Genomic DNA, 18,687 nt, shown 5'->3' on the forward strand with positions numbered 1-18,687 from the left:
AACCCATGAGACATACGTGCATGAAATTATAGAAAATTATATATAAACTATTTTATAGACAATTAATATATAATTTTCCGTCTTTTTGTCACACACACACACACATATATATATATATATAGGGTGTACAGAAAATGAATGAATGAATGAATATATATAAACTATTTATGGTTTGTTTTGACCGGTTACAAAAGTAAAAATAAGGATAACAATAGTCAAGCTTATAAGGATAAAAAATTAAGTAGTATTAGGCCCTGTTATTAATCATTTATCAGGTGAGCGTTGACCTCTGTTACCCGCGCAGTGTCATGAATCTGCAGCTCAGACATTTATCTTGCGGGTGAGAAGGAGGGGGGGGGGGGGGGTCAGAGAAAAAAAAAAAAGTAAGGTGCGTTTCCGTCCGCTGTGAAAGCGCTGAAAATGGAATAGCCTGCAAAGACCTCTGATCCCTCAGCGCTGACCTCCTGTAGCCAACACGGGGCTAATAATGCATAGAAACGAGTCGAGCGCGTTTTCGCTAACCGTAAACATCGTCCCCCGACCTGACGCGCTGGCGCTGACGAGGGTGGGCAGGTGGGGTGCAAAGCGTGCCGCGGTGGTGAGCTCAGTGGGGGAAAGTCTAACTTGGTTTTTCTTACGGTAAACAATATTCGCGCGTTACCTAGCCGGGTGTATTTATTCACACTTCTGGGGGAATTAGGCCCTCATCACTGAGACGGGAGAAGGTAAACAAAACACACACACACACACACACACACACACACACACACACACACACACACACACACACACACACACACACACACACACACACACACACACACACACACACACACACACACACACACACACACACCGCTTTTCCCGTCCTGCAGCTAAACCTCAGAGCCATACGTGCTGGAACAAATACCGAAGAATCATCTGTGTACCTTTTGGCCCCTCGCAGCCGCCTCACTTGTTTAATGTCTGCAGACATTTTTCTCTTTTTTCCAACAATATTCCTAATTGCACGGAGCGCCGTTTGATGTTTACATGCACATTGATCCCTTTAGAGTGGGAGATGAAGGTCAGACCTTTGTTAGAAAAGAACGTATGATACAAGATAACCCAAAGCATGTGTCACAATGGGGAGAAAGTGGAGGTGCAAAGTCATGGCGTGTTTGTTTCTCGCGTAGGGAGGCAACAAATCTCTCCTACTGGCTGCCAGTGGGCTTTCCATTGAGCCAATGTGTGTTAACGAAACCGCTAGAAACAGTTACTACCTGATGCATTTGCGTGCAAACGTCGAATCTCAATAACCGCTTTAAAGCTAAAAAAAAAAAAAGGGGGTCTGCAAGCCCACAAGCCTTCAAGCACAATTGAATTATTTGGGAACACTTGATCCGTCCTGTGCGCGCAGCTACGATCCAAGCGATTCTCTGGGTTTATATTAGACCTTCAAGCCAAATTTTACGCACGAACTGCGCGATTTGGCGTCTTAAATATGGTTAAATTGTCAGAATCTAACTCTGAATTAAAATTCGGTTGATTTGTTTCTCTCTCTCTCTCTCTCTCTCTCTCTCTCAAAAAAAAAGTTTTTATGCGCAACTGTGAAAACATGGAAACGTGCAACAGGATTGGGATGTATTACAATAATCCACCGCGTTCAAAATGATGAGCGTGTTTCACATTTCAGACCGGATACCACCAACGTCATCCATATTTATATATGTATTGAACTCACTATTACTAATTCCAATGAGAAATTAAATGTGCAACCGATGTATAATATTACATGCAACCATTTCTGTTTTTTTTTTTGTGCAGATGGGATATCCCTGATTATCCCCCAACAGGAGCCATATTTATTTATTTATTTATTTATTTATTATTTTTTTCTGGCCATCACTCTTCAGTGGGTGAAGGATCTGATCTAGAATCTTGATTCTGCGTAAAACCCACCCCATCTGTCTCAATAACAAACACATACATGTTGGCTGTGCCCATCTTTTAGAGGTGGTGGTGGTGGGGGGGCGCAGGGGAGCAGGAACGGGGAGGCGGCGAGAGATGAAACTGTCATGTCAAACGTCTCCCCCCCTCTCACCAATGGCAGACAGCGCAGCGCGATCCCGAACGCGGATTGGAGAGGCGGGCCAATCAGCGGGCGCAGACGCTCCGGGAAGCCCGGCCTCCCTGATTTCAACAGATTGAAATGTAAGCCTGTCTCCGGCGCCTTCGGGAAACAGAAAGAGAATTTTGTCCCCTCTTCTTCATTTTGTCGCACAAGAAGTGGGTTGTATTTATTTATTTTATTTTATTTTTTTTTGCACTCGAGTGCGGGACACGCTGGACGCGCAGCAGGATCCACGGAGGCGGCACAGAGCGGACACCGTGTACTTCCTTTGCGGCTTCAACACGATGGGTGAGTTCAACTGTCCTTTTCTCTCCCGTCTTAACCGGGAGGATGCAGCGATCGGTTTGTAATGGGAAGGTGAGAAAATGCAGCGAGATTTTTTTTTCTTTTTCTTTTTTTGTTGTTTTAGGCGGAAGACCGTTAGTTACGCACGGGATTTTCGGGGGGCGTCCGCGTGGCGTTTGGACCGTGTTAATACCAACAAACATCTCTGATAACTCGTACTGATTAGCTTCCAAATCAAAGCGAAAATTTTTCTGAGAAGAAAGCATAAAATGTTCCTTTGTGGGCTTTTTAAAAACAGCCATAAAAAGTTTATAAGCAGAGTAAAAAGCTTCCATCTGCTTCATTAGTTCACCCAGAAATCAGATTGTGTCAAATCGCTTCCATCATGTCAGATGTGTGAGACCTGTGTGTGTGTGTGTTTCTGTGTGAGAGAGAGAGGGTGTGTGTATGCGTGTGTATGTGTGTGTTTTGGCCATTAGCGTCATGTCTCACAGCCCTCTCTCCTCTGCCTGTTTTCGACACTAGAACCTGCCTTCGGTGAGGTGAACCAGCTCGGCGGTGTCTTCGTGAACGGCCGGCCTCTCCCGAACGCCATCCGCCTCCGCATCGTGGAGCTGGCCCAGCTCGGGATCCGACCGTGCGACATCAGCCGCCAGCTGCGCGTCTCCCACGGCTGCGTGAGCAAGATCCTGGCCCGCTACAACGAGACCGGCTCCATCCTGCCGGGGGCCATCGGGGGCAGCAAGCCGCGGGTCACCACGCCCACCGTCGTCAAGCACATACGGACTTACAAGCAACGGGACCCGGGGATTTTCGCCTGGGAGATCCGGGACAGGCTGCTAGCGGACGGCGTGTGCGACAAGTTCAACCTGCCCTCCGTGAGCTCCATCAGCCGGATCCTGCGGAACAAGATCGGGAATCTGGCGCAGCAGAGTCAGTACGAGTCCGGCAAGCAGGCGCCTCACCCGCCGCCTCAGCCATCGTTACCTTACAACCACTTGTACTCCTACCCGGCGTCTAAAGTGCCCAATCCCCCCGGCATGCCCACCCTTCCCGGACACATGGCCATGCACAGGATATGGCCCTCCTCGCATTCTGTCACAGATATTCTGGGGATTCGATCTATCACAGAGCAACAAAGTAAGCAAGGCTGCGCACAGGCCCGTTACTGTTACTCACTACAGCACATTTGAACCAGCTTTAGGGGGTAGTGTGTGTGTGTGTGTGCGTGTCTGAGTGTGTGAGTGTGTATAGTTTCCAAAGTAGTAATTGATAAATAATAATAATAATAATAATAATAATAAATAATGATAATATACCGTCAGTTTGCTGATCTAGAGTTGGCATGAGGTTCTAGGTGACAGAATTTGTTCGGTGTTCTTTGGCGCAGAGCCGCGTTTCCCAGCACAGCCAGGGCCTCGTGTTTGTAGTCCAGTCTGTGTGACACATGCAGGTAAAGGCCCAGATGACTTTGCCTACCCCCCCACCCCCCTCACCACCACCACCACCCCTACACCCCTCCACTCCACAACCCCCTTCAACACGACCGCAGATGTTTTGGAAACAGTGAAACAGGATCCGGCATAAATCAGTGTTAATGGTGGGCTCGGGCTCAGCAGCTTGTTTACCAGGGGCAGGAGGGGAAGTGCTGTCAGGGTTCCGGGCTCCTCTCCACTTCCACCGCCGTCATATTAACAGCGTATATCTGTAACTTAAGCGGCCCAAACGAGACAAACGCGAGGCAGATATCTGCGAGAACTCACAGGGGGAGGATTGTGTTTTTGAAAGGCCTCCTTTCTAAACAATTTATGCATTTCCAAAATCACTTGCAGATGTCTTGTGGCTGCGGGTTTTTAAGGTTTTCGCGCTGATCTCGCCATTTACGCAACTTAAAAAAAAAAAAAAGTGGATCGAGACCTTGTGAAAGGTGGGGGTCAAAAGAGACGCGTAGGTTGATTTGTTTTTTTATTTCCACGGGCACGGATTGTAAAGTGCGCGCCGGCGTATGACCTGTAAGCACCAAATGCAAAACTGCTCATATTGATTTATAGGGAGGCAGACTTTTTATTTTAGCTTCTAAAGCGTGAATTTTGTTTAAATGTTTTATGGGGTTGCTGCCTCTCACAGCGGTAAACACTGGGAGGATTGTCCTTTACGCACGAAAGGGAGGAAGTAAATTTCAGTCACCCCACAAAGATTGGGTGGACTGACTCACCGTAGAGTCCAGCTATACAGCCTGCATCATCATCTGAGCTTTATAAATATATATATTTAAAAAAAAAAATCCCCAAACACTCGAGGCTGAACGCATGAACTTTGAACGTAGAAAAAAAGGAGAAAAAAACAAACAGAAAAAGGAGCTTCCATTTTATTTGTTTTTCTTAAAACGCTCTCAAATAATCTAGATGGATTCATGAAGGAGCAGAATTTTAAATCTGTGAGTATTAATTTGCAAAACACACAAAATTAGTTTCAGATTGAATCTTATTTTATTTGTGCGCAAATAAAAGCGTGTAGATTTATGGTAGCATTGCTGCGTAGAAATGGCAAATGGTCACGCTTCAGTGCAAAAAAGGAAAAGAAAAAAAGTCACAGGGTTATCGTCTACTGCAACTTGGCTAACCTTCGGCTTTAGAGTGCGAGAGTGTAGCAGCGACCTGGGCCGCTCTTTTTTCTCCCCTTTCTCCCCAGAGTTCCCTTCGAAAAGCCCTTCCTGACTTCCCTGTTCTTCTGTGTCTCTTTTACTTCTTCCCCCAGTTAGTGACAGTCCATCCTTTTCCAGCGCCAAACTAGAAGAATGGAGCGCTATAAACAGGAGTAATTTCCCACCAGCCAGTTCGTCTCTAGTCAATGGCGTGGATAAGGCGCATTTAGAACCCCACGAAGCAAAATCCACACAGGTAAAAATGTGGACATTAATTTTTTTGTATTATTATTATTATTTTTAAAAAGCAGTCACTTTTTGTAACTCAGATTTTTTTTTACCCCCATCTATTTATAGCAGACTTGATTTAATTTTTCAAAAATAATTATATGGCTTGAAGTCCCCTTCCTCTCCCCCCTTTCAAAAACCACCAACATGCATTGCAGGTTTGCACATTAATGGTGCGCTTCAGTATTATTATTACCATTTTCATTTTACAAGCACCATTTTCCGTTGGTCCTGCTGCTTGGTCATTTATTTTGGGGATTATTTATTTAGCAACTGACAACTCAAAGAGGTTTCATAAAATAATATTATGGGCTTAAATTAAATTGTGACGCATTTCCACTCATAAAAAAAAAACTCCTGAAAAATCATTAGTCAGATTTTTTTGGTTTTCTGGTAAATTATTCGAGCACAGAGTAATTGATTTAATGTGAGCGACTTAAAGCAGCCGTGAATGTTTAAGCTATTAACCCCTTAACTGTCACCTCCCCAAAAACACTTACATGCAAGTCAATAGGTGCACGAGGACGCCGACGTCCTCGTGACAATTATGAGGTGGACAACATTTTTTTTAAAGAAATAATAAAAATATATATTAGATTTGCAACAGTGGCGCCCATAGGGTTTAACACATGTTTCCAGAAACATTCTTTATATTTTAATTTCATGTTTTTGTTTAAAGTGATTTAAACAAAAAAATATATAAATATATTCACTTTGGGTTGAATAAATTCCGCTGTCACAGTAATTTCAAGAGAACAGAGAAATCAATACTCCATTTCAACTTCACACGCAACAGCGCGTTTATAATTTAACTCTGACTTATGAAAGGCGAAAAATAGGCCTCAAGATATTATAGTAAAGACTTATTTTGGACACAAGGCAAAAGCAAATCACATATTTTTTTTAAAGTAAGCTGTTTATTTTTTTTTTACATCTTTAGCATAAATTTCAATAAAAATAATTTTAAAAATGTAGAATTTAATTTGCCTTTATAAGCTTTGGACGAAAACGCGGATCATAATTTTGCGTAAATTGCGAAAAGGTTGGTTTTGGTGACGGCGCATTGGCGTGTGCGCACGAATGTTTTTCCTCTTTACTTGACAAGTAAGAGTAAAAAAATAAAAAAATAAAAAATAAAAGTCTCGAGAGATGTCCACGAGGCGTGATTGATCGTCTCACTTCATCAGTTGGGGGAAATTTCAGGCTCAATGTGCAATAAATCTATCTGGGGATGTCGCTCTGAGCGCGCTCCCAAAACATAATTTGGTAGACAGATATCACACACACACACACACACACACACACAAAAAAGTTAAGTAGGAAATTAAATTCAAGCATTAAGAAGAATACGTTTAAACAGATGGGAAAAAGAAAGCAGAAATTCTTCCAGCTAGTGGAGAGTCATGCAAACGTGTATGACTCTCATACATGTTTTCAAAATCACAAACATCCCCATAACATGCAGGCCTGATTTTTTTTTCTTTTTTCCATTTCCCTGGCTTTGGCAGCCAAGAGTAAACCCGTTTAAAGGACTATTCCACCGTTTATTTTTAGCTCGAGCATTAGCAGGCTAGATCAACCTAAAAACGCAGAGGAGGCCAGCAGGTCGTGCGTCTGCAGGGCCAGACGCTGCGGTTGCTAACAGGTAGCCTGGAGGCTCCGCTCCGATAACAGGGAGGGACAGAGGTATCCATGGAAACATGGGCAGCATCACCGAGCTGTGTTGGAGTTGAAGTCACGCCGGGAAGTGCGATCGGAGTGGATGCTGCTCAGCTGCCTTGAAAGGGAAGCAGGCCTCATGCTTTCCGCCATGCCCCCCCCCCTCCCAAAAAAAAAAAAAAAAAAAAAACGTTGAGAAACGCTGAAGCCACAACACTGATTTAAATTATAAACAGTGGGATTAATGGAAGGCGTTTAAATCTTAATGAGCATAAGGATAAACAGAAATCTGGCATTACAGCCACGAAATAAAAGCTCGAGCCAATACATTAAGTACATTTAAAAATGATTTCATTTTATTCAAGTTCATTTTGATCTGCTTTTAATCTCATGTGTCTTTGCAGCCAATTATGTCAACGTAATTAATAAAAAAGTAAAAAAGGCAATTCAATTATTACTACATCACGTGAGCCAAAAATACAGCAGTTGATCTACTTTAAAAATATGCAGAAAAGGAAGGAGGGAAAAAGAAAAAAAAAAAGTAGACAGCCAACAAAATGATGCAATCAGGATGGACCGTGTTCTGTGTGTGTGTGTGTGTGTGTGCAGCTGCTGTGTTGTACTTTACCTTTGAGAAAATTGCATAAGACGTACACTTGGCACCGTTCCGCAGACGGGATTTTGTGGCCTGCTATGAGCTAAGAAAGCGACAAAAAAAAAAAAAAAAATCTTGCTCCATCTTCAAGGCTTATAATGATAAAAAAAATATGTCGTAAAGTAGTCAGTAGGCCTGTGTGACGTTCTCATGTCGTGACAAAGTTGAGAAAAACCCCCCACCAAAGTCACACAAAAGGCATTTTTAAAAAGCATAGCGTAATTTCAATTGCTTTTATTTAAAACAGAAAAGCAGCTGTTCTTACTGCTGTGAACGTAGCATGTTGATTACTAAAGTTTTCATGATTTAAGGTAAAAAAATTAAAAATATCTATTGCAATTTTGGCACACAGAGTAAAAATATAGAATAAACATACTTTAAATTTAACTTTCCACCATACTGCTAATTAAAGAGCGATAAATATGAAATGTGGCCAACAGCTGGTTAATTAGTCTGGTTATCTGCTCAGGTAGCCACTCTGAAGTCTGCTGCTTCACAGGCACCACGCTCTTAGCTTACTAATATATGTATATATTTTTTTAAATCTTGAAAATGTAATTTATTAATTGTGGATTAGGGCTCTCATTTAATTTTCATGCCACTACCGTTTTCCATTGTTCTTTTCTTTTTTTAAGCAGTCTACTCTCCTGTAAATATGGCAAAAGAATGCTAGCATTCTTTCAGCCGACTGACCGGCAGTATTCAGCAACAGATTTGGGATTGGGGGCGCAGGAGGGGCACTATGTCACTTTTTGATATCTGTACACGTGGAGAAATTTAAGGTCACTTCAGCATTCTGTCTGGCATTAAAAAGGATTTCGAAAAGTATGATGGAAAATTTGAGCAGTTTTCAAAACGACCTTTTCGGGACCTCCACGTTCCTCCGACACCTTTAGCGTAACGGATAAAAGATATATTTTGAATAATGCATACATATTATTATTATTATTATTTTTTAAATCATTTCAGACAGGCATGTAAGTGCAGGGGGAAAAAAATCCCAGTTGTAAAAACTAATAACATATTTGTGCTTGCACTAGCTAGACCACCCATGAGAAGAAATTCTGTCTCCATGATCAAAATGTGAAATCCTCCAGTTGAATCCTGTTCCTGTGCCAGAGCAGCAGAGCCCGTTCCTGCGCCGTAGCCCTCCCTTTCCTCATTTTCTATCATATTTCCTCTTCTCCTGCCTCCTTCTCCCCCTCCACAAATCTATCATGACATCTGTTTTGTGGCGTCCCCCAACAAGCCTGTACTCCATCGGCTGGTGTGGTATGTGGACGCTGACAGAGAAACGTCCATTTTCAGCGCAAAGAAAAAAAACAACAACAGTGCAGCCACCCATGTATGGTTGTTATGTTCCTTTAATGTGTGGCAGGAGCGTGAGCGCGCATAATTGATCATTCATACTTTCATCAAAATCTGGACAGTGGGATTTTTATGTGGTGGCTGTGAAGTTAGGGATTTAGGTCTGCTGTTTATAATTCAACCGATATTACTTTCACTTATTGCTGCAGCTTGCTTCTAAAGCCACAGTGTATGTGTGTGTGTGTGTGGGATATATATATATATATATATATATATATATATATATATATATATATATAGCTTTCTCAAACTCTCAAATCTTAAAGTCACCAAAATTCATAAAAGTGTTGCCACCAAATGACATCCGTTTCATTTATTCTAAGAAAGCGACTCACAAACGGGACTCAGTTGAGGACAACAACCACAAAAAACCCCAACTGGATTAAATTTGACCTTTTTGATCCACGCTGCAGATTTAATCTGGACTTTTCCCTTCTCGTTTCCAGACGCCGAGTGGATTGCCCACAGCGAACAGCTATGTCACAGCGCCCAGCATCCCTCCCTACCACCCTCCCACCCAAGTGTCACCCTACATGGGGTACAGCGCCACCACGTCGGCCTATGTGACCGGACCCACATGGCAGCCGGCCAGTGGCAGTGCTCTATCTCCCCACAGCTGTGACCTCGCCGGCCCTCTGGCCTTCAAGAACATAGCGGCGAGCCGCGACGCCATCCACCCGGTCGCCGCGTCGGTGCTTTGAGCGTTCCCTCCGAGGACTAGAGAGACGGACAGAGTCTGGGGGGGGTGAACAGTGGCGGCGGCGGGGGTGGTGGTGTGAGGGTGAGTGGACGGGACATCACAACGGACTTCGAGTCTTGTCGTTTCGCTCTTGCAGTCGCCCTTCTATGAAGGACTGAGAACCGCCACCGAGTGCGGGACGCTCTCCCTCGACCTTCGCCCCCCATTCCCCCGTGCCGCACTCCAAACTCAACACGGCGAGACCGAAGGCCGAAAGGAGTGAAACGGTCGACACAACAAACTCGTTGTCTAAAAGGACTCGCAGAGCAGGTGTTCTGAAGGGACAAGTGCGTGACCACCACTCTCCACCCATCAACACTATTCCTCTCAGACTCTTTACTGCACACTCTCTGGGCAAAAACGGGGTAATGTACGACTTCAGAAATATACAATCAACCTAAAGAAAAACACTTTGCATGAGTGTTTCAGGGTGCTTGTAAATTACCATTGCTTTTTTTTTTTTTTTTTTTAAAGTTTGTATGCTTTATTTTTGTTGGTTGTTGTAATTGTTTATGATTTTATAAATGGAGCATTGCTTTTTCCCCACTTCACTAAAAGTGTAGCCAAAGAAAGAGCTCCACACAGAAGTCTTATTTATTTAGGTTAAGGTACGTTGAATGAAGTGCAATTAGCGTTGCAGAATGCGTGGGAGTCTCCATGCACATTAGGACAGAATTGGAATTATGTTGCAGAGCATTAACAATTGACAAATGTTGCACAGTGAAATTGAATGTATCTTATTAAATTGTTTGGCTGTTTACCGATTTTTTTTTTTCTCCCCGGGGCATTCCTGCTTCTTTTGGGGGGTTGGGGGTATTAACACGGAAGACGTACGGTACGGTACACACCCCATCGCGGGGAAAAAGGGAAAAGAAAAATGTTTTTCAGCGTCTCATTTTATTCCATCTCAGCTAAATTCGGGGTATTCTGGCACTCTGGTCTGATTTACATGATTAGGAAGCTGCTTTTCATAAACAAAAACCAAACGAAAACAGTGAGCCGGCCATCAAAGTCTGCGTTTTTGATTTCCATGCGTCATGCCTCATTGGGCAGTCCATCAGGTAGAATTTGAGTGCGGAGAGTTCATCGCAACATACGGCAACGTCGGCCTGTAGAGCAGCACAGGCAGGAGTGTCTTCTGACCTCATCGCATCTATTTATGCTCTCTATCTCGGTTGAAAGTAATAATAAATCTGCACTGTACCTGATGTGCAGAAAGTGTACAAAATTGTGGTTACATCAGGGCAATGCTATATATTTTCATTTATTTATTTTTTATTACTCCTACAACTATTGGAAGTACAGCTAAAATACCAAAATAATTCAGATGTAAAGCTATTTTCATTCAGCCAAAACGTTTGTGACTGATAGCTTGCGTCTTTTCACTTTTTCTATCAGATTCAAGTTTGGACAATAGCTGCGCGACTCGCAAACGTCCATATAACTTCCAGTCAATGTTAATCAAATTAGAAAAAAAATATATATTCCAAGCTTAAATCTGCCAGGGGTATGAATAATATTGGGCCAAACTATATATTTTACATTAACAGTAAATTACACTTCTTTTAGTGGCAGTTCGCAAAAAACTGACCCTAAAAAATCTTCATAGTCGTTTGTAAATTACAATGTCATGTTGTCCATTTAAACCTCCATTTGTATTCTTGACAGAATAAGTTTCAGCTTATTTTGTGATTTAGAAGGTTTGTACAGGGTTTTGCGTTGCGTGGAAGGAACGGCGAACTGAAACGCCGCCGCACGGGGCCAATCGACGGGGCACGAGGCAGATGAGGGGTCAGGCCGGGGCCCGTTTCTGCGGGACCGGCTCGCCGTGTTTGTCAAGAAAAGTTCATATATGACAAGTTTGCAGAAAGACAAAGAAACAAAACAAAAAAAGAAACGCTTTCTACAGATTTCGAAAGGGGGGAAAAGTGTGGAGTAATAAATTATTCGTCTGCGCGTCTAGCAAGCCCCGTCTAGCCCTGCAGTGGAAACCGGGGATTTAAACAAACTGCGCTGCGGTGTGGAGGCGCAGATTGATCTCTTGATAAAGCGGCTCACCTGCTCCCTTTTTGTTCCTCCCATGTTGCTGCTGAGGGAACTCGAGAAGGTGTTTCGCTTTTTCTTTTTCTCTTTTTTTTGTCTATCCATCCCGTGTCGCAGCGTAAACAGTGCCTCCGCGTTACAGTGTCAACAGTCCGCCCCATGCAGGAGCTGATTTGACTTGGAAAGCACCTCTCCCCGCATCCAGTGGTCACGGACCGTTGCTCACGGTCGCAGTGTTTGACCGTACATGAACCACATCGCGTTGGGGGTAGGGGGTTGGTGGGGGCGACGTGCAGACTGCAGAGGCTGGCCATCGCCACCATCCTTTAACCGAAGACCAACTATCGCCAACAGCTAATGATTCTTTTGCTAGTAGAAGAGGGTTGGATGCCGTTTTAAAGTCAACTTTTTCTTCCAAGAACAAAAAAATAATAAATAAAAAAAAAGAAGAAAGAAATGGCCTTCTTTGACTTAAAACATTAGAATTCAAGCTCATCTGAAGGCTGCGTGACGAATATATATATATATATTAAAAAAAAAAAGCTGCTCTAAAAGCCCTCGCTGCTCGGCTTTATGGTCCACAAGATGCAGTTTTGAAAATAGGGGCCGACACGTGTTTATAATTAATTATGTTGAGTCTGACTTCAGTGTCATATGGTTATCTTTACTTCTTCACATGCAATCAGAAACAAGACAGCCTTCGGTTTTTGCAGGGTAACATAGAGCAGAGAATGTTGACACTGGCTGAACACGGTGCTCTGTGCGTGCTTCTGCTCAGTGAGCACTTTTCAAAGAAGCTGACGACAGCCAGAGTGTTTTCCTAATGTCCTAAAACAACAACGTCGAGCAGACAGGTGAGCAAAACCTCTCAAACTTGGGATTTTTGAGAAGGGGGGGAGAGAAAAGAAATCAGCAGAGACGAACCCAGCATGTCTTTGTGCATGCACGCACCCTCACTGTGGTAGATTTTAATGCACATTAATCACCGACTGTGTTTGCATTGGAAAACACAGGCAGAGCCGAGCGCAGATTGCAGGTTCGTCAAAGTGGAACTGCCGAGGTGAAACGCTTCATACGGAGGCCGCATATTTTGCTGATTTATGGTGATCAAGATGTGCGGGGAATTCAGCTGAAGGTGGCTTTGTTGCCTAGCTACCGGCAATTTTGGGCGTGCATGTTGCAAGCTGTCAGGCCCGAAACAAACATTCACGCTGAGCACTTCATTACGAAAAACGGACAGGTTGGGAGCTTACGATTTCATCAGTCTGCGAGCCACGGTTGTTCATCCATCACCACAGGTCCCCGGGCAAAACAAAAGAAAAAAAAAAAAAAGGCAGCAGCCGTTTGAGTTTGGCGCAGAGGAAAACTCCCACATTAAGGGGGGCGGCTGTCAAATGCCAACGTGGCTCGGTCAGTCGGAGCTACCAGATAAGGTCACGATAAGAGTCTTCGAGGGCAGCAGCCGACGCCCTGCGGCTCTCGGACAGGTGTGTTTGTGAGATTGCATATTTGTGGAACAGAGATGCGGGCCGAGGGAGGGAACGTGAACAAAGGACCCAAGGCCTCATTAGGATTTTTCTAAAGCGTGTTGTTTAAGCTTGCACTGGAAGCTACGCTCAAGACACGGAAGAGACTGACACTCAGCTGGCGGGCGCAACTTGTTCGGCTGACAGTTAGTCAAACAACAAAAGGCTAGGATGGCGGGGAGACGAGAAGCGAGTGATGGCGTGGTAAACGGGGGGGAAAGCCGATACGCTTATATCAGCGCCGAGGTGAAACACGAGCAGGGAAAACGGATGTGCGACAGCACAAGTCGGCCATTAGGGCACGGAGAAGAATGCATCCCGACCGCAGCTTGCACCAGCGCATAAGGAGCACAATGTTTCAGCCTTTCAAACAAAACTCCATATTTTATGCGTAGTTAAAAAAAAAAAAAAAAAGGTAAATTTCATATCATGGAAAGGTTGAAAATAGTAATTTCAAAAACTAACTTTAATGCATTCTGTTGGGATTTCATGTTATTGTCATCAGCGCAAAGTAGCGCATGACTGAAGTGAAAGGAAAAGATTTTCTAATTTAAAAAAATAAAGAAAAATCTGAGAGCAGCGGTCAGCCGAGTTTGCATTTAACCCCCATTTAATTAGACAGCCTTAAAGAAAATAAGAGTCAAATAGTAGGCCTGTGTGTAATTTAACTTCAACATGAAGCCTGCTCCGCGAAGGCCTCAGGATCAACGTAGTTTAAATCCAGGTTAGGATAAAAAAAAAAAAAAGAAATGCAGGTTTTTTCTGGTGTGGTTTTTTTGTTTCTTTCTGGGTTTCTTCTTGTAATATTTGATTTGAATCTCTACAGAGAAATGACACTAAAAGTGCCAGCGATGCGCTTTTAAAATCTGTTTGTTGGAAATTACGTGATATTTTTAAAAAAATATCCATCATTTTCCATCTCGCAGAAAAGATATTTTTTTGCTACATTTTTTGTTAATCTTTTAGATCGGAAAAGAAATTTGATAAAATGTCGGTTCTTAAAAAATACATTTTCGAGAGTAGATATATTCATAAAAAAATTACAAGTTGTCTTTTTTCCCTCCCAAATAGTTTTGCGACATTTGCAGCTCTAAGCAAGTTTTGTTCGAATGGCCTGAGAGAGGAAACGACACTTTGGGCTGTGAAGGTTGCAGAGACCTGATAGGAGAGAATGCTAAGAGAAACACGGTAACTATGGAGGAGCTGCACAAGTCCACAGCTCAGGTGGGAAATCAGCTGAGCGCCGCTCCAGGCTGAAGTTTATGGAAAGATAAAAAGAAGAAAGGCTTTTTTGGAAGAGGGACACAAGAGTGACCTCTTTTTGGATTGACAAAATGCATGAAGCTCTAGGTGGAAAGAGTTATGTCAAAGCTAACGCTGCGCGTCACCATAGCAACCCCATAGCAACAGTGAAAAACAGCAGTGGCAGCAGCATGCTCGGTGCTTCCTGTTGTACCGAGAGGGAAACTGATTGGAGACGATAAGAATATGGATGACACTAAAGAAGAAGTGTCATCACTTCTTCTAACCCTAAAAAGAAGAAGAACCAAAGAGGAGGAGAACCTTCCCGTCTTTGCTGTGTGCGTTTGTGTCAATCCAAATCTGAGCCACATGTTGGTTTACAAAGTTGGTTACATTTTAATTCATTCACTTAGAGAAGTTTAAATGAAGTTTTTAGTGCTTTGGATAATTAAAAAAAAATTGAAAGCCTTAAAAATGTTAGTTTTAAAATGTATTAAGAATTAAAATATTGGAATCATCTATGAACGGCTTCATCTCGACAAAAGAGGGGATAACAGGAGAGCTGTTGTAAAGTGAAGGTAACTATTTATTTAGTTCATTTTTGTAAAAAAAAAGAAAAAAAAACAAAAAAAAAGCAAACTGACCCATTTTAAACAAGTTGGGGACAAACAGAGCGGCAAAGAAAAAGCTAATATTTCGTCTAATAACTTTAGAGCTCCATTTACAAAGGTCACTTTATAAAGTCGGCACAGTTTTGTCTATGCTAGGAGCGTTTGGTAAAAAAAAAAAAAAATCTAAATACTATTTGGTGCAATTGGTTCACACAGCTTTCATTCCTGAGTGATCAAGATGCATCGTCCAAATATGGGAACACTATTTTGGTATTTTTATAAATCTTAGAAAAAACAAACAAACACAAAAACCCCCAAAACAAATCCAAAGGCTTCGTGGTGAGTCACCAATTCAGTCAATGAGGAATAAATTTGGAACAGAAATTACAGGCTTTCATTTCTCTTCTGTGGTTTTCTCGTTACCAGTGTTTCTGCAACCACAACGACACATATTCGTAGACCAGCAGCATCACCGCTCCACCTGCAGCAAAACACGACGGAGAAGCGCAGTCTCATTTACACGGGACACGAGAGCTTTTATTGTCATATTTAAATGAGGATTAAGGAGATTTGCAGCCTCCATTAGATCCAGAAAACATACGACTTCGTCTTTAAATACATGTATACTGATGGCTGAAAGCAAACATGCAGCGCCTCGCAAAAACATGCACAACCCTTAAACTTCTTCACATTTTATTGTGTTACAAAAAAACCCTGAAATTTTTTCTGATTTTATGTAGCAGACAAGTACAAAGTTGTGCACTTTTATGAAATGGTTTGTTGGAGAATACTGCCGATCAATCAGCATCATGAGGACAAAGGGACTCAGCAGATGAGCCCGGGGGTAAAGCGAGTTACAGTAAGTCGAGCTCTCAAAATCAGGTTCTACAAAGTGTTGACTCAGGAAACTGGAAACAAATCATCTCCACACTTTTTGGATTTTTATTTGTAGAAACTTTCTACTTCCCAACTGTGCTTTCCCCCCCCAATATGGATAAAAATCTGGATAAAAATCCAGAGCTGACACACAAAAGTTTGTGGTCGCAATATCTTGAAATGTGAAAAAGTTCATTGGGTTTGAAACAAAAGGCAAGGTATTGTGATACAAGTACCAGAAATTATTTTATAAAAAGCCTTGCTTAGTTATGCAATTTATAATTCCTAATTATGTACCAAGAAAAGATGAACATGCTGGTCATGGCTTCACATCTTTGGAAATGTACAATGAAATCACAGAATAATAAGTGTTTCAAATGTTAAACATTACTGATTTAGGTTTACGTACCAACATTTTAATATACATTATAAAACTAAAACATTGAGCATAAAGTTTCAAACTTTTTTTATTTTTACCTGGTCCAAGTCTCATGACCTTGGGAACCAAGCCTTTGTATAGAGCCAAGAAGCTGCAGAAAAACAAATGGAAAAATGAGTTAGAAATACAGACACACACAAGCAAAGTAATCAAACAACCAAACACACAAAAAAAGGAAAATCAGCCTCAGTTTAAATAAGTCTCCTTTGGAACTGACAGGAAACGTTTCCTTGGGTTAATTTGCTGATTTCAATCATCAGTGCAGCAGAAATATTCAGCAAATAAACGATAAAGCGTTTATTCTGGCTCAACTCTCGATAAAAGCAGGATCGCCTTTGCTGACTGCGACTTCAAGGTGACGAACAAGTAAAAATCGATCGCTCCTTTGGTGATAACCTGAGACGGAACGTTCTGCAACGCACACATCCCCGCTCCTGCTGATGTCGATTGATCTCGCCTCGCTTTCCGTCTGTCTGCTACCTGGCACGTCTGTCACCCCATCAGGGACTAACAGGCTAGCGCGGGCGAATACCTGTCCCTTAATGCGTTCAAGGTGATCAGCGGCTGCCTGCCTCTGCCTCGTGCTCCCTGTCCCGCTCCCTGCCCCCGCCAATGATGGCGTTAATAAGGCTCGACCCACTTCCTCCCTGGCCCTCTGTCTGATTAGATTGACCCGTGGAGAGCCGCGCGGCTCGTTAGGGCCTGCTTAACGATGTCTCCCATAGGGACCACTAATTAGCTGAGACTGTGTTGTGTTAAGGGAAGGGGACTGGATGTGGCGGCGGGGGCACGGTTTGTGCACGCCCGCGACAAGGCTTCAGTGCCGCTCGGGCCGCTACCCCCACCCCAACTACAAACTAACAACATCCACTAACGACAAACATCTCTTTGGGGTCTTGTCTCAGGGAGCGGCATGGGGGCAAAACAGAAAGCCCCGGGCAACTGCCAACATAACATACATCTTTCCTTGAAACCTCCGTTTGGAGCTGTCAAGTCTCTGGGGCTTGAGAGTACGTCCACAGTTACCCTAGAAGTGATAAACGTCTGCAGTCACTGATCAAATTTATGATTGGCATCATGCTGAGTGCAGCATAGAATTTGACGTTCGTGTTTTACGGCTTTGCATTAAGGGGGTTTTCGCACCTGATGGTCCGGTAGACTCAGTTTGATTACAATTTCAGCTGGCTTGGTTAGTTTTCAAACCGCACTGTGCAAAACGAACCGAGCTCTTTGTAAAACCTGTGTAGCCCCCTTGCCAGTGGTGGCGACGCACCAAGAACCCCTGAAGGCAACAACATGAAAACCTCAAAAGACGATGAGCGCAATTTCATTCTTCACGAAACGTGAACAAAAATGCAGCGGCGTCAGATGTTAGCGGTTGTAGCAATTGTCTTTATTCTTTAGGAAAACGACTACGAGCCATTTCTCCTGCCGGCGCTAGACTCACATGTTTGTTTTTGTTGTTTTTACCCAAAGTGGCATGTGCTTTAATCCACTTCCTCTGTTGAAGTGAACCACGCCAAGGTTCGCTACAACAGAACCAAGACCGAGGTTTTTAGGATGACCGAAGTTTGCTTGTAGACCAAAATGTGTGACTGTACCATAAAGGGACATTTCAGAACTTCTGAAATATGTCAAAAGATTGTAAGCAGTTAATTTCCTACCTGAAGTGCATAACTCTCTTACTGACTTCATTTTGCATCCCTGGTGACATTGCTGCAAGATTTAAATTGGCTGCAACTACTGGTAAGGCACCAAAAGTTGAAGTAATTCATAGCAAGATTCATTTCTCACTGAAAATGTTCACAGTTTAGCTAAATTTCTTCCTTTTCACGCGTTTCAATAAAGCAAAACAATCCTGCAGACATATCCCTGCAAAGTTCTGGTACTTGTGCTGTTTGATGTTACTTGTTGCTTCAAGCGCAGCGCGCTAAACATGCACCTAAACTGAAACAGGATTCTTGCTACAATTATCAGTCAGGTATCTAACATTTACTAATGGATAAAGATTCAAGAAAAAAGTGACAGAAGAATCCAAATTTGAAGTGAGAACTGTAATGCTTGTACTTTTCAAATATCAATAAAAACCCCTGGGGGGGATTCAAGTTGTTTGGCTGTGAGTTATCAGTTGATAAAAACGCTTTGAAGATGTCAGATATTACGTTTTCGCCAAGTCTACTTTGAGATGCATGAAGTTTT

General features: G+C 42.8%; 2 protein-coding genes across 4 annotated transcripts in view; one reads left to right on the plus strand and one right to left on the minus strand.

The window, feature by feature from the left end:
* The first annotated feature begins 383 nt into the window (after positions 1-383).
* On the plus strand, positions 384-10,515 carry pax9 (paired box 9). 2 transcript variants are annotated; one of them, XM_008399141.2, is made up of 4 exons: positions 384-2,401; positions 2,924-3,538; positions 5,156-5,298; positions 9,459-10,515. In XM_008399141.2, the coding sequence occupies exons 1-4, from the start codon at positions 2,398-2,400 to the stop codon at positions 9,711-9,713; spliced, it is 1,017 nt and encodes a 338-aa protein (XP_008397363.1). In that variant the 5' UTR covers positions 384-2,397; the 3' UTR covers positions 9,714-10,515. The 2 variants fall into 2 exon arrangements, with proteins under 2 accessions (XP_008397363.1, XP_008397364.1); XM_008399142.3 differs by lacking the exon at positions 5,156-5,298 and having other exon boundaries at positions 385-2,401.
* A 4,610-nt stretch (positions 10,516-15,125) lies between these two features.
* slc25a21 (solute carrier family 25 member 21) overlaps positions 15,126-18,687 on the minus strand; it is a 117,966-nt gene continuing 114,404 nt past the window's right edge. For both annotated transcript variants that reach the window (XM_008399144.3, XM_008399143.3), the window contains 2 exons: positions 16,527-16,579; positions 15,126-15,654 (listed from right to left, as the gene is read on the minus strand). In XM_008399144.3, coding sequence (XP_008397366.1) covers positions 15,593-15,654; positions 16,527-16,579 — 115 coding nt within the window. In that variant the 3' untranslated portion in view covers positions 15,126-15,592. The remainder of the gene's footprint in view (positions 15,655-16,526; positions 16,580-18,687) is intronic.

The sequence above is a fragment of the Poecilia reticulata genome, chromosome 22 (genome assembly GCF_904066995.2).
Source record: "Poecilia reticulata chromosome 22, P_reticulata-male-v2, whole genome shotgun sequence".
NCBI classification, from domain to species: Eukaryota; Metazoa; Chordata; class Actinopteri; order Cyprinodontiformes; family Poeciliidae; genus Poecilia; species Poecilia reticulata.

Excerpts from the sequence above, each read along its gene's own strand:
- pax9 (XM_008399141.2), top strand. Across the intron at positions 3,539-5,155 it reads ATCTATCACAGAGCAACAAA|TTAGTGACAGTCCATCCTTT; the intron begins GTAAGCAAGGCT and ends TTCTTCCCCCAG. Across the intron at positions 5,299-9,458 it reads ACGAAGCAAAATCCACACAG|ACGCCGAGTGGATTGCCCAC; the intron begins GTAAAAATGTGG and ends TCTCGTTTCCAG.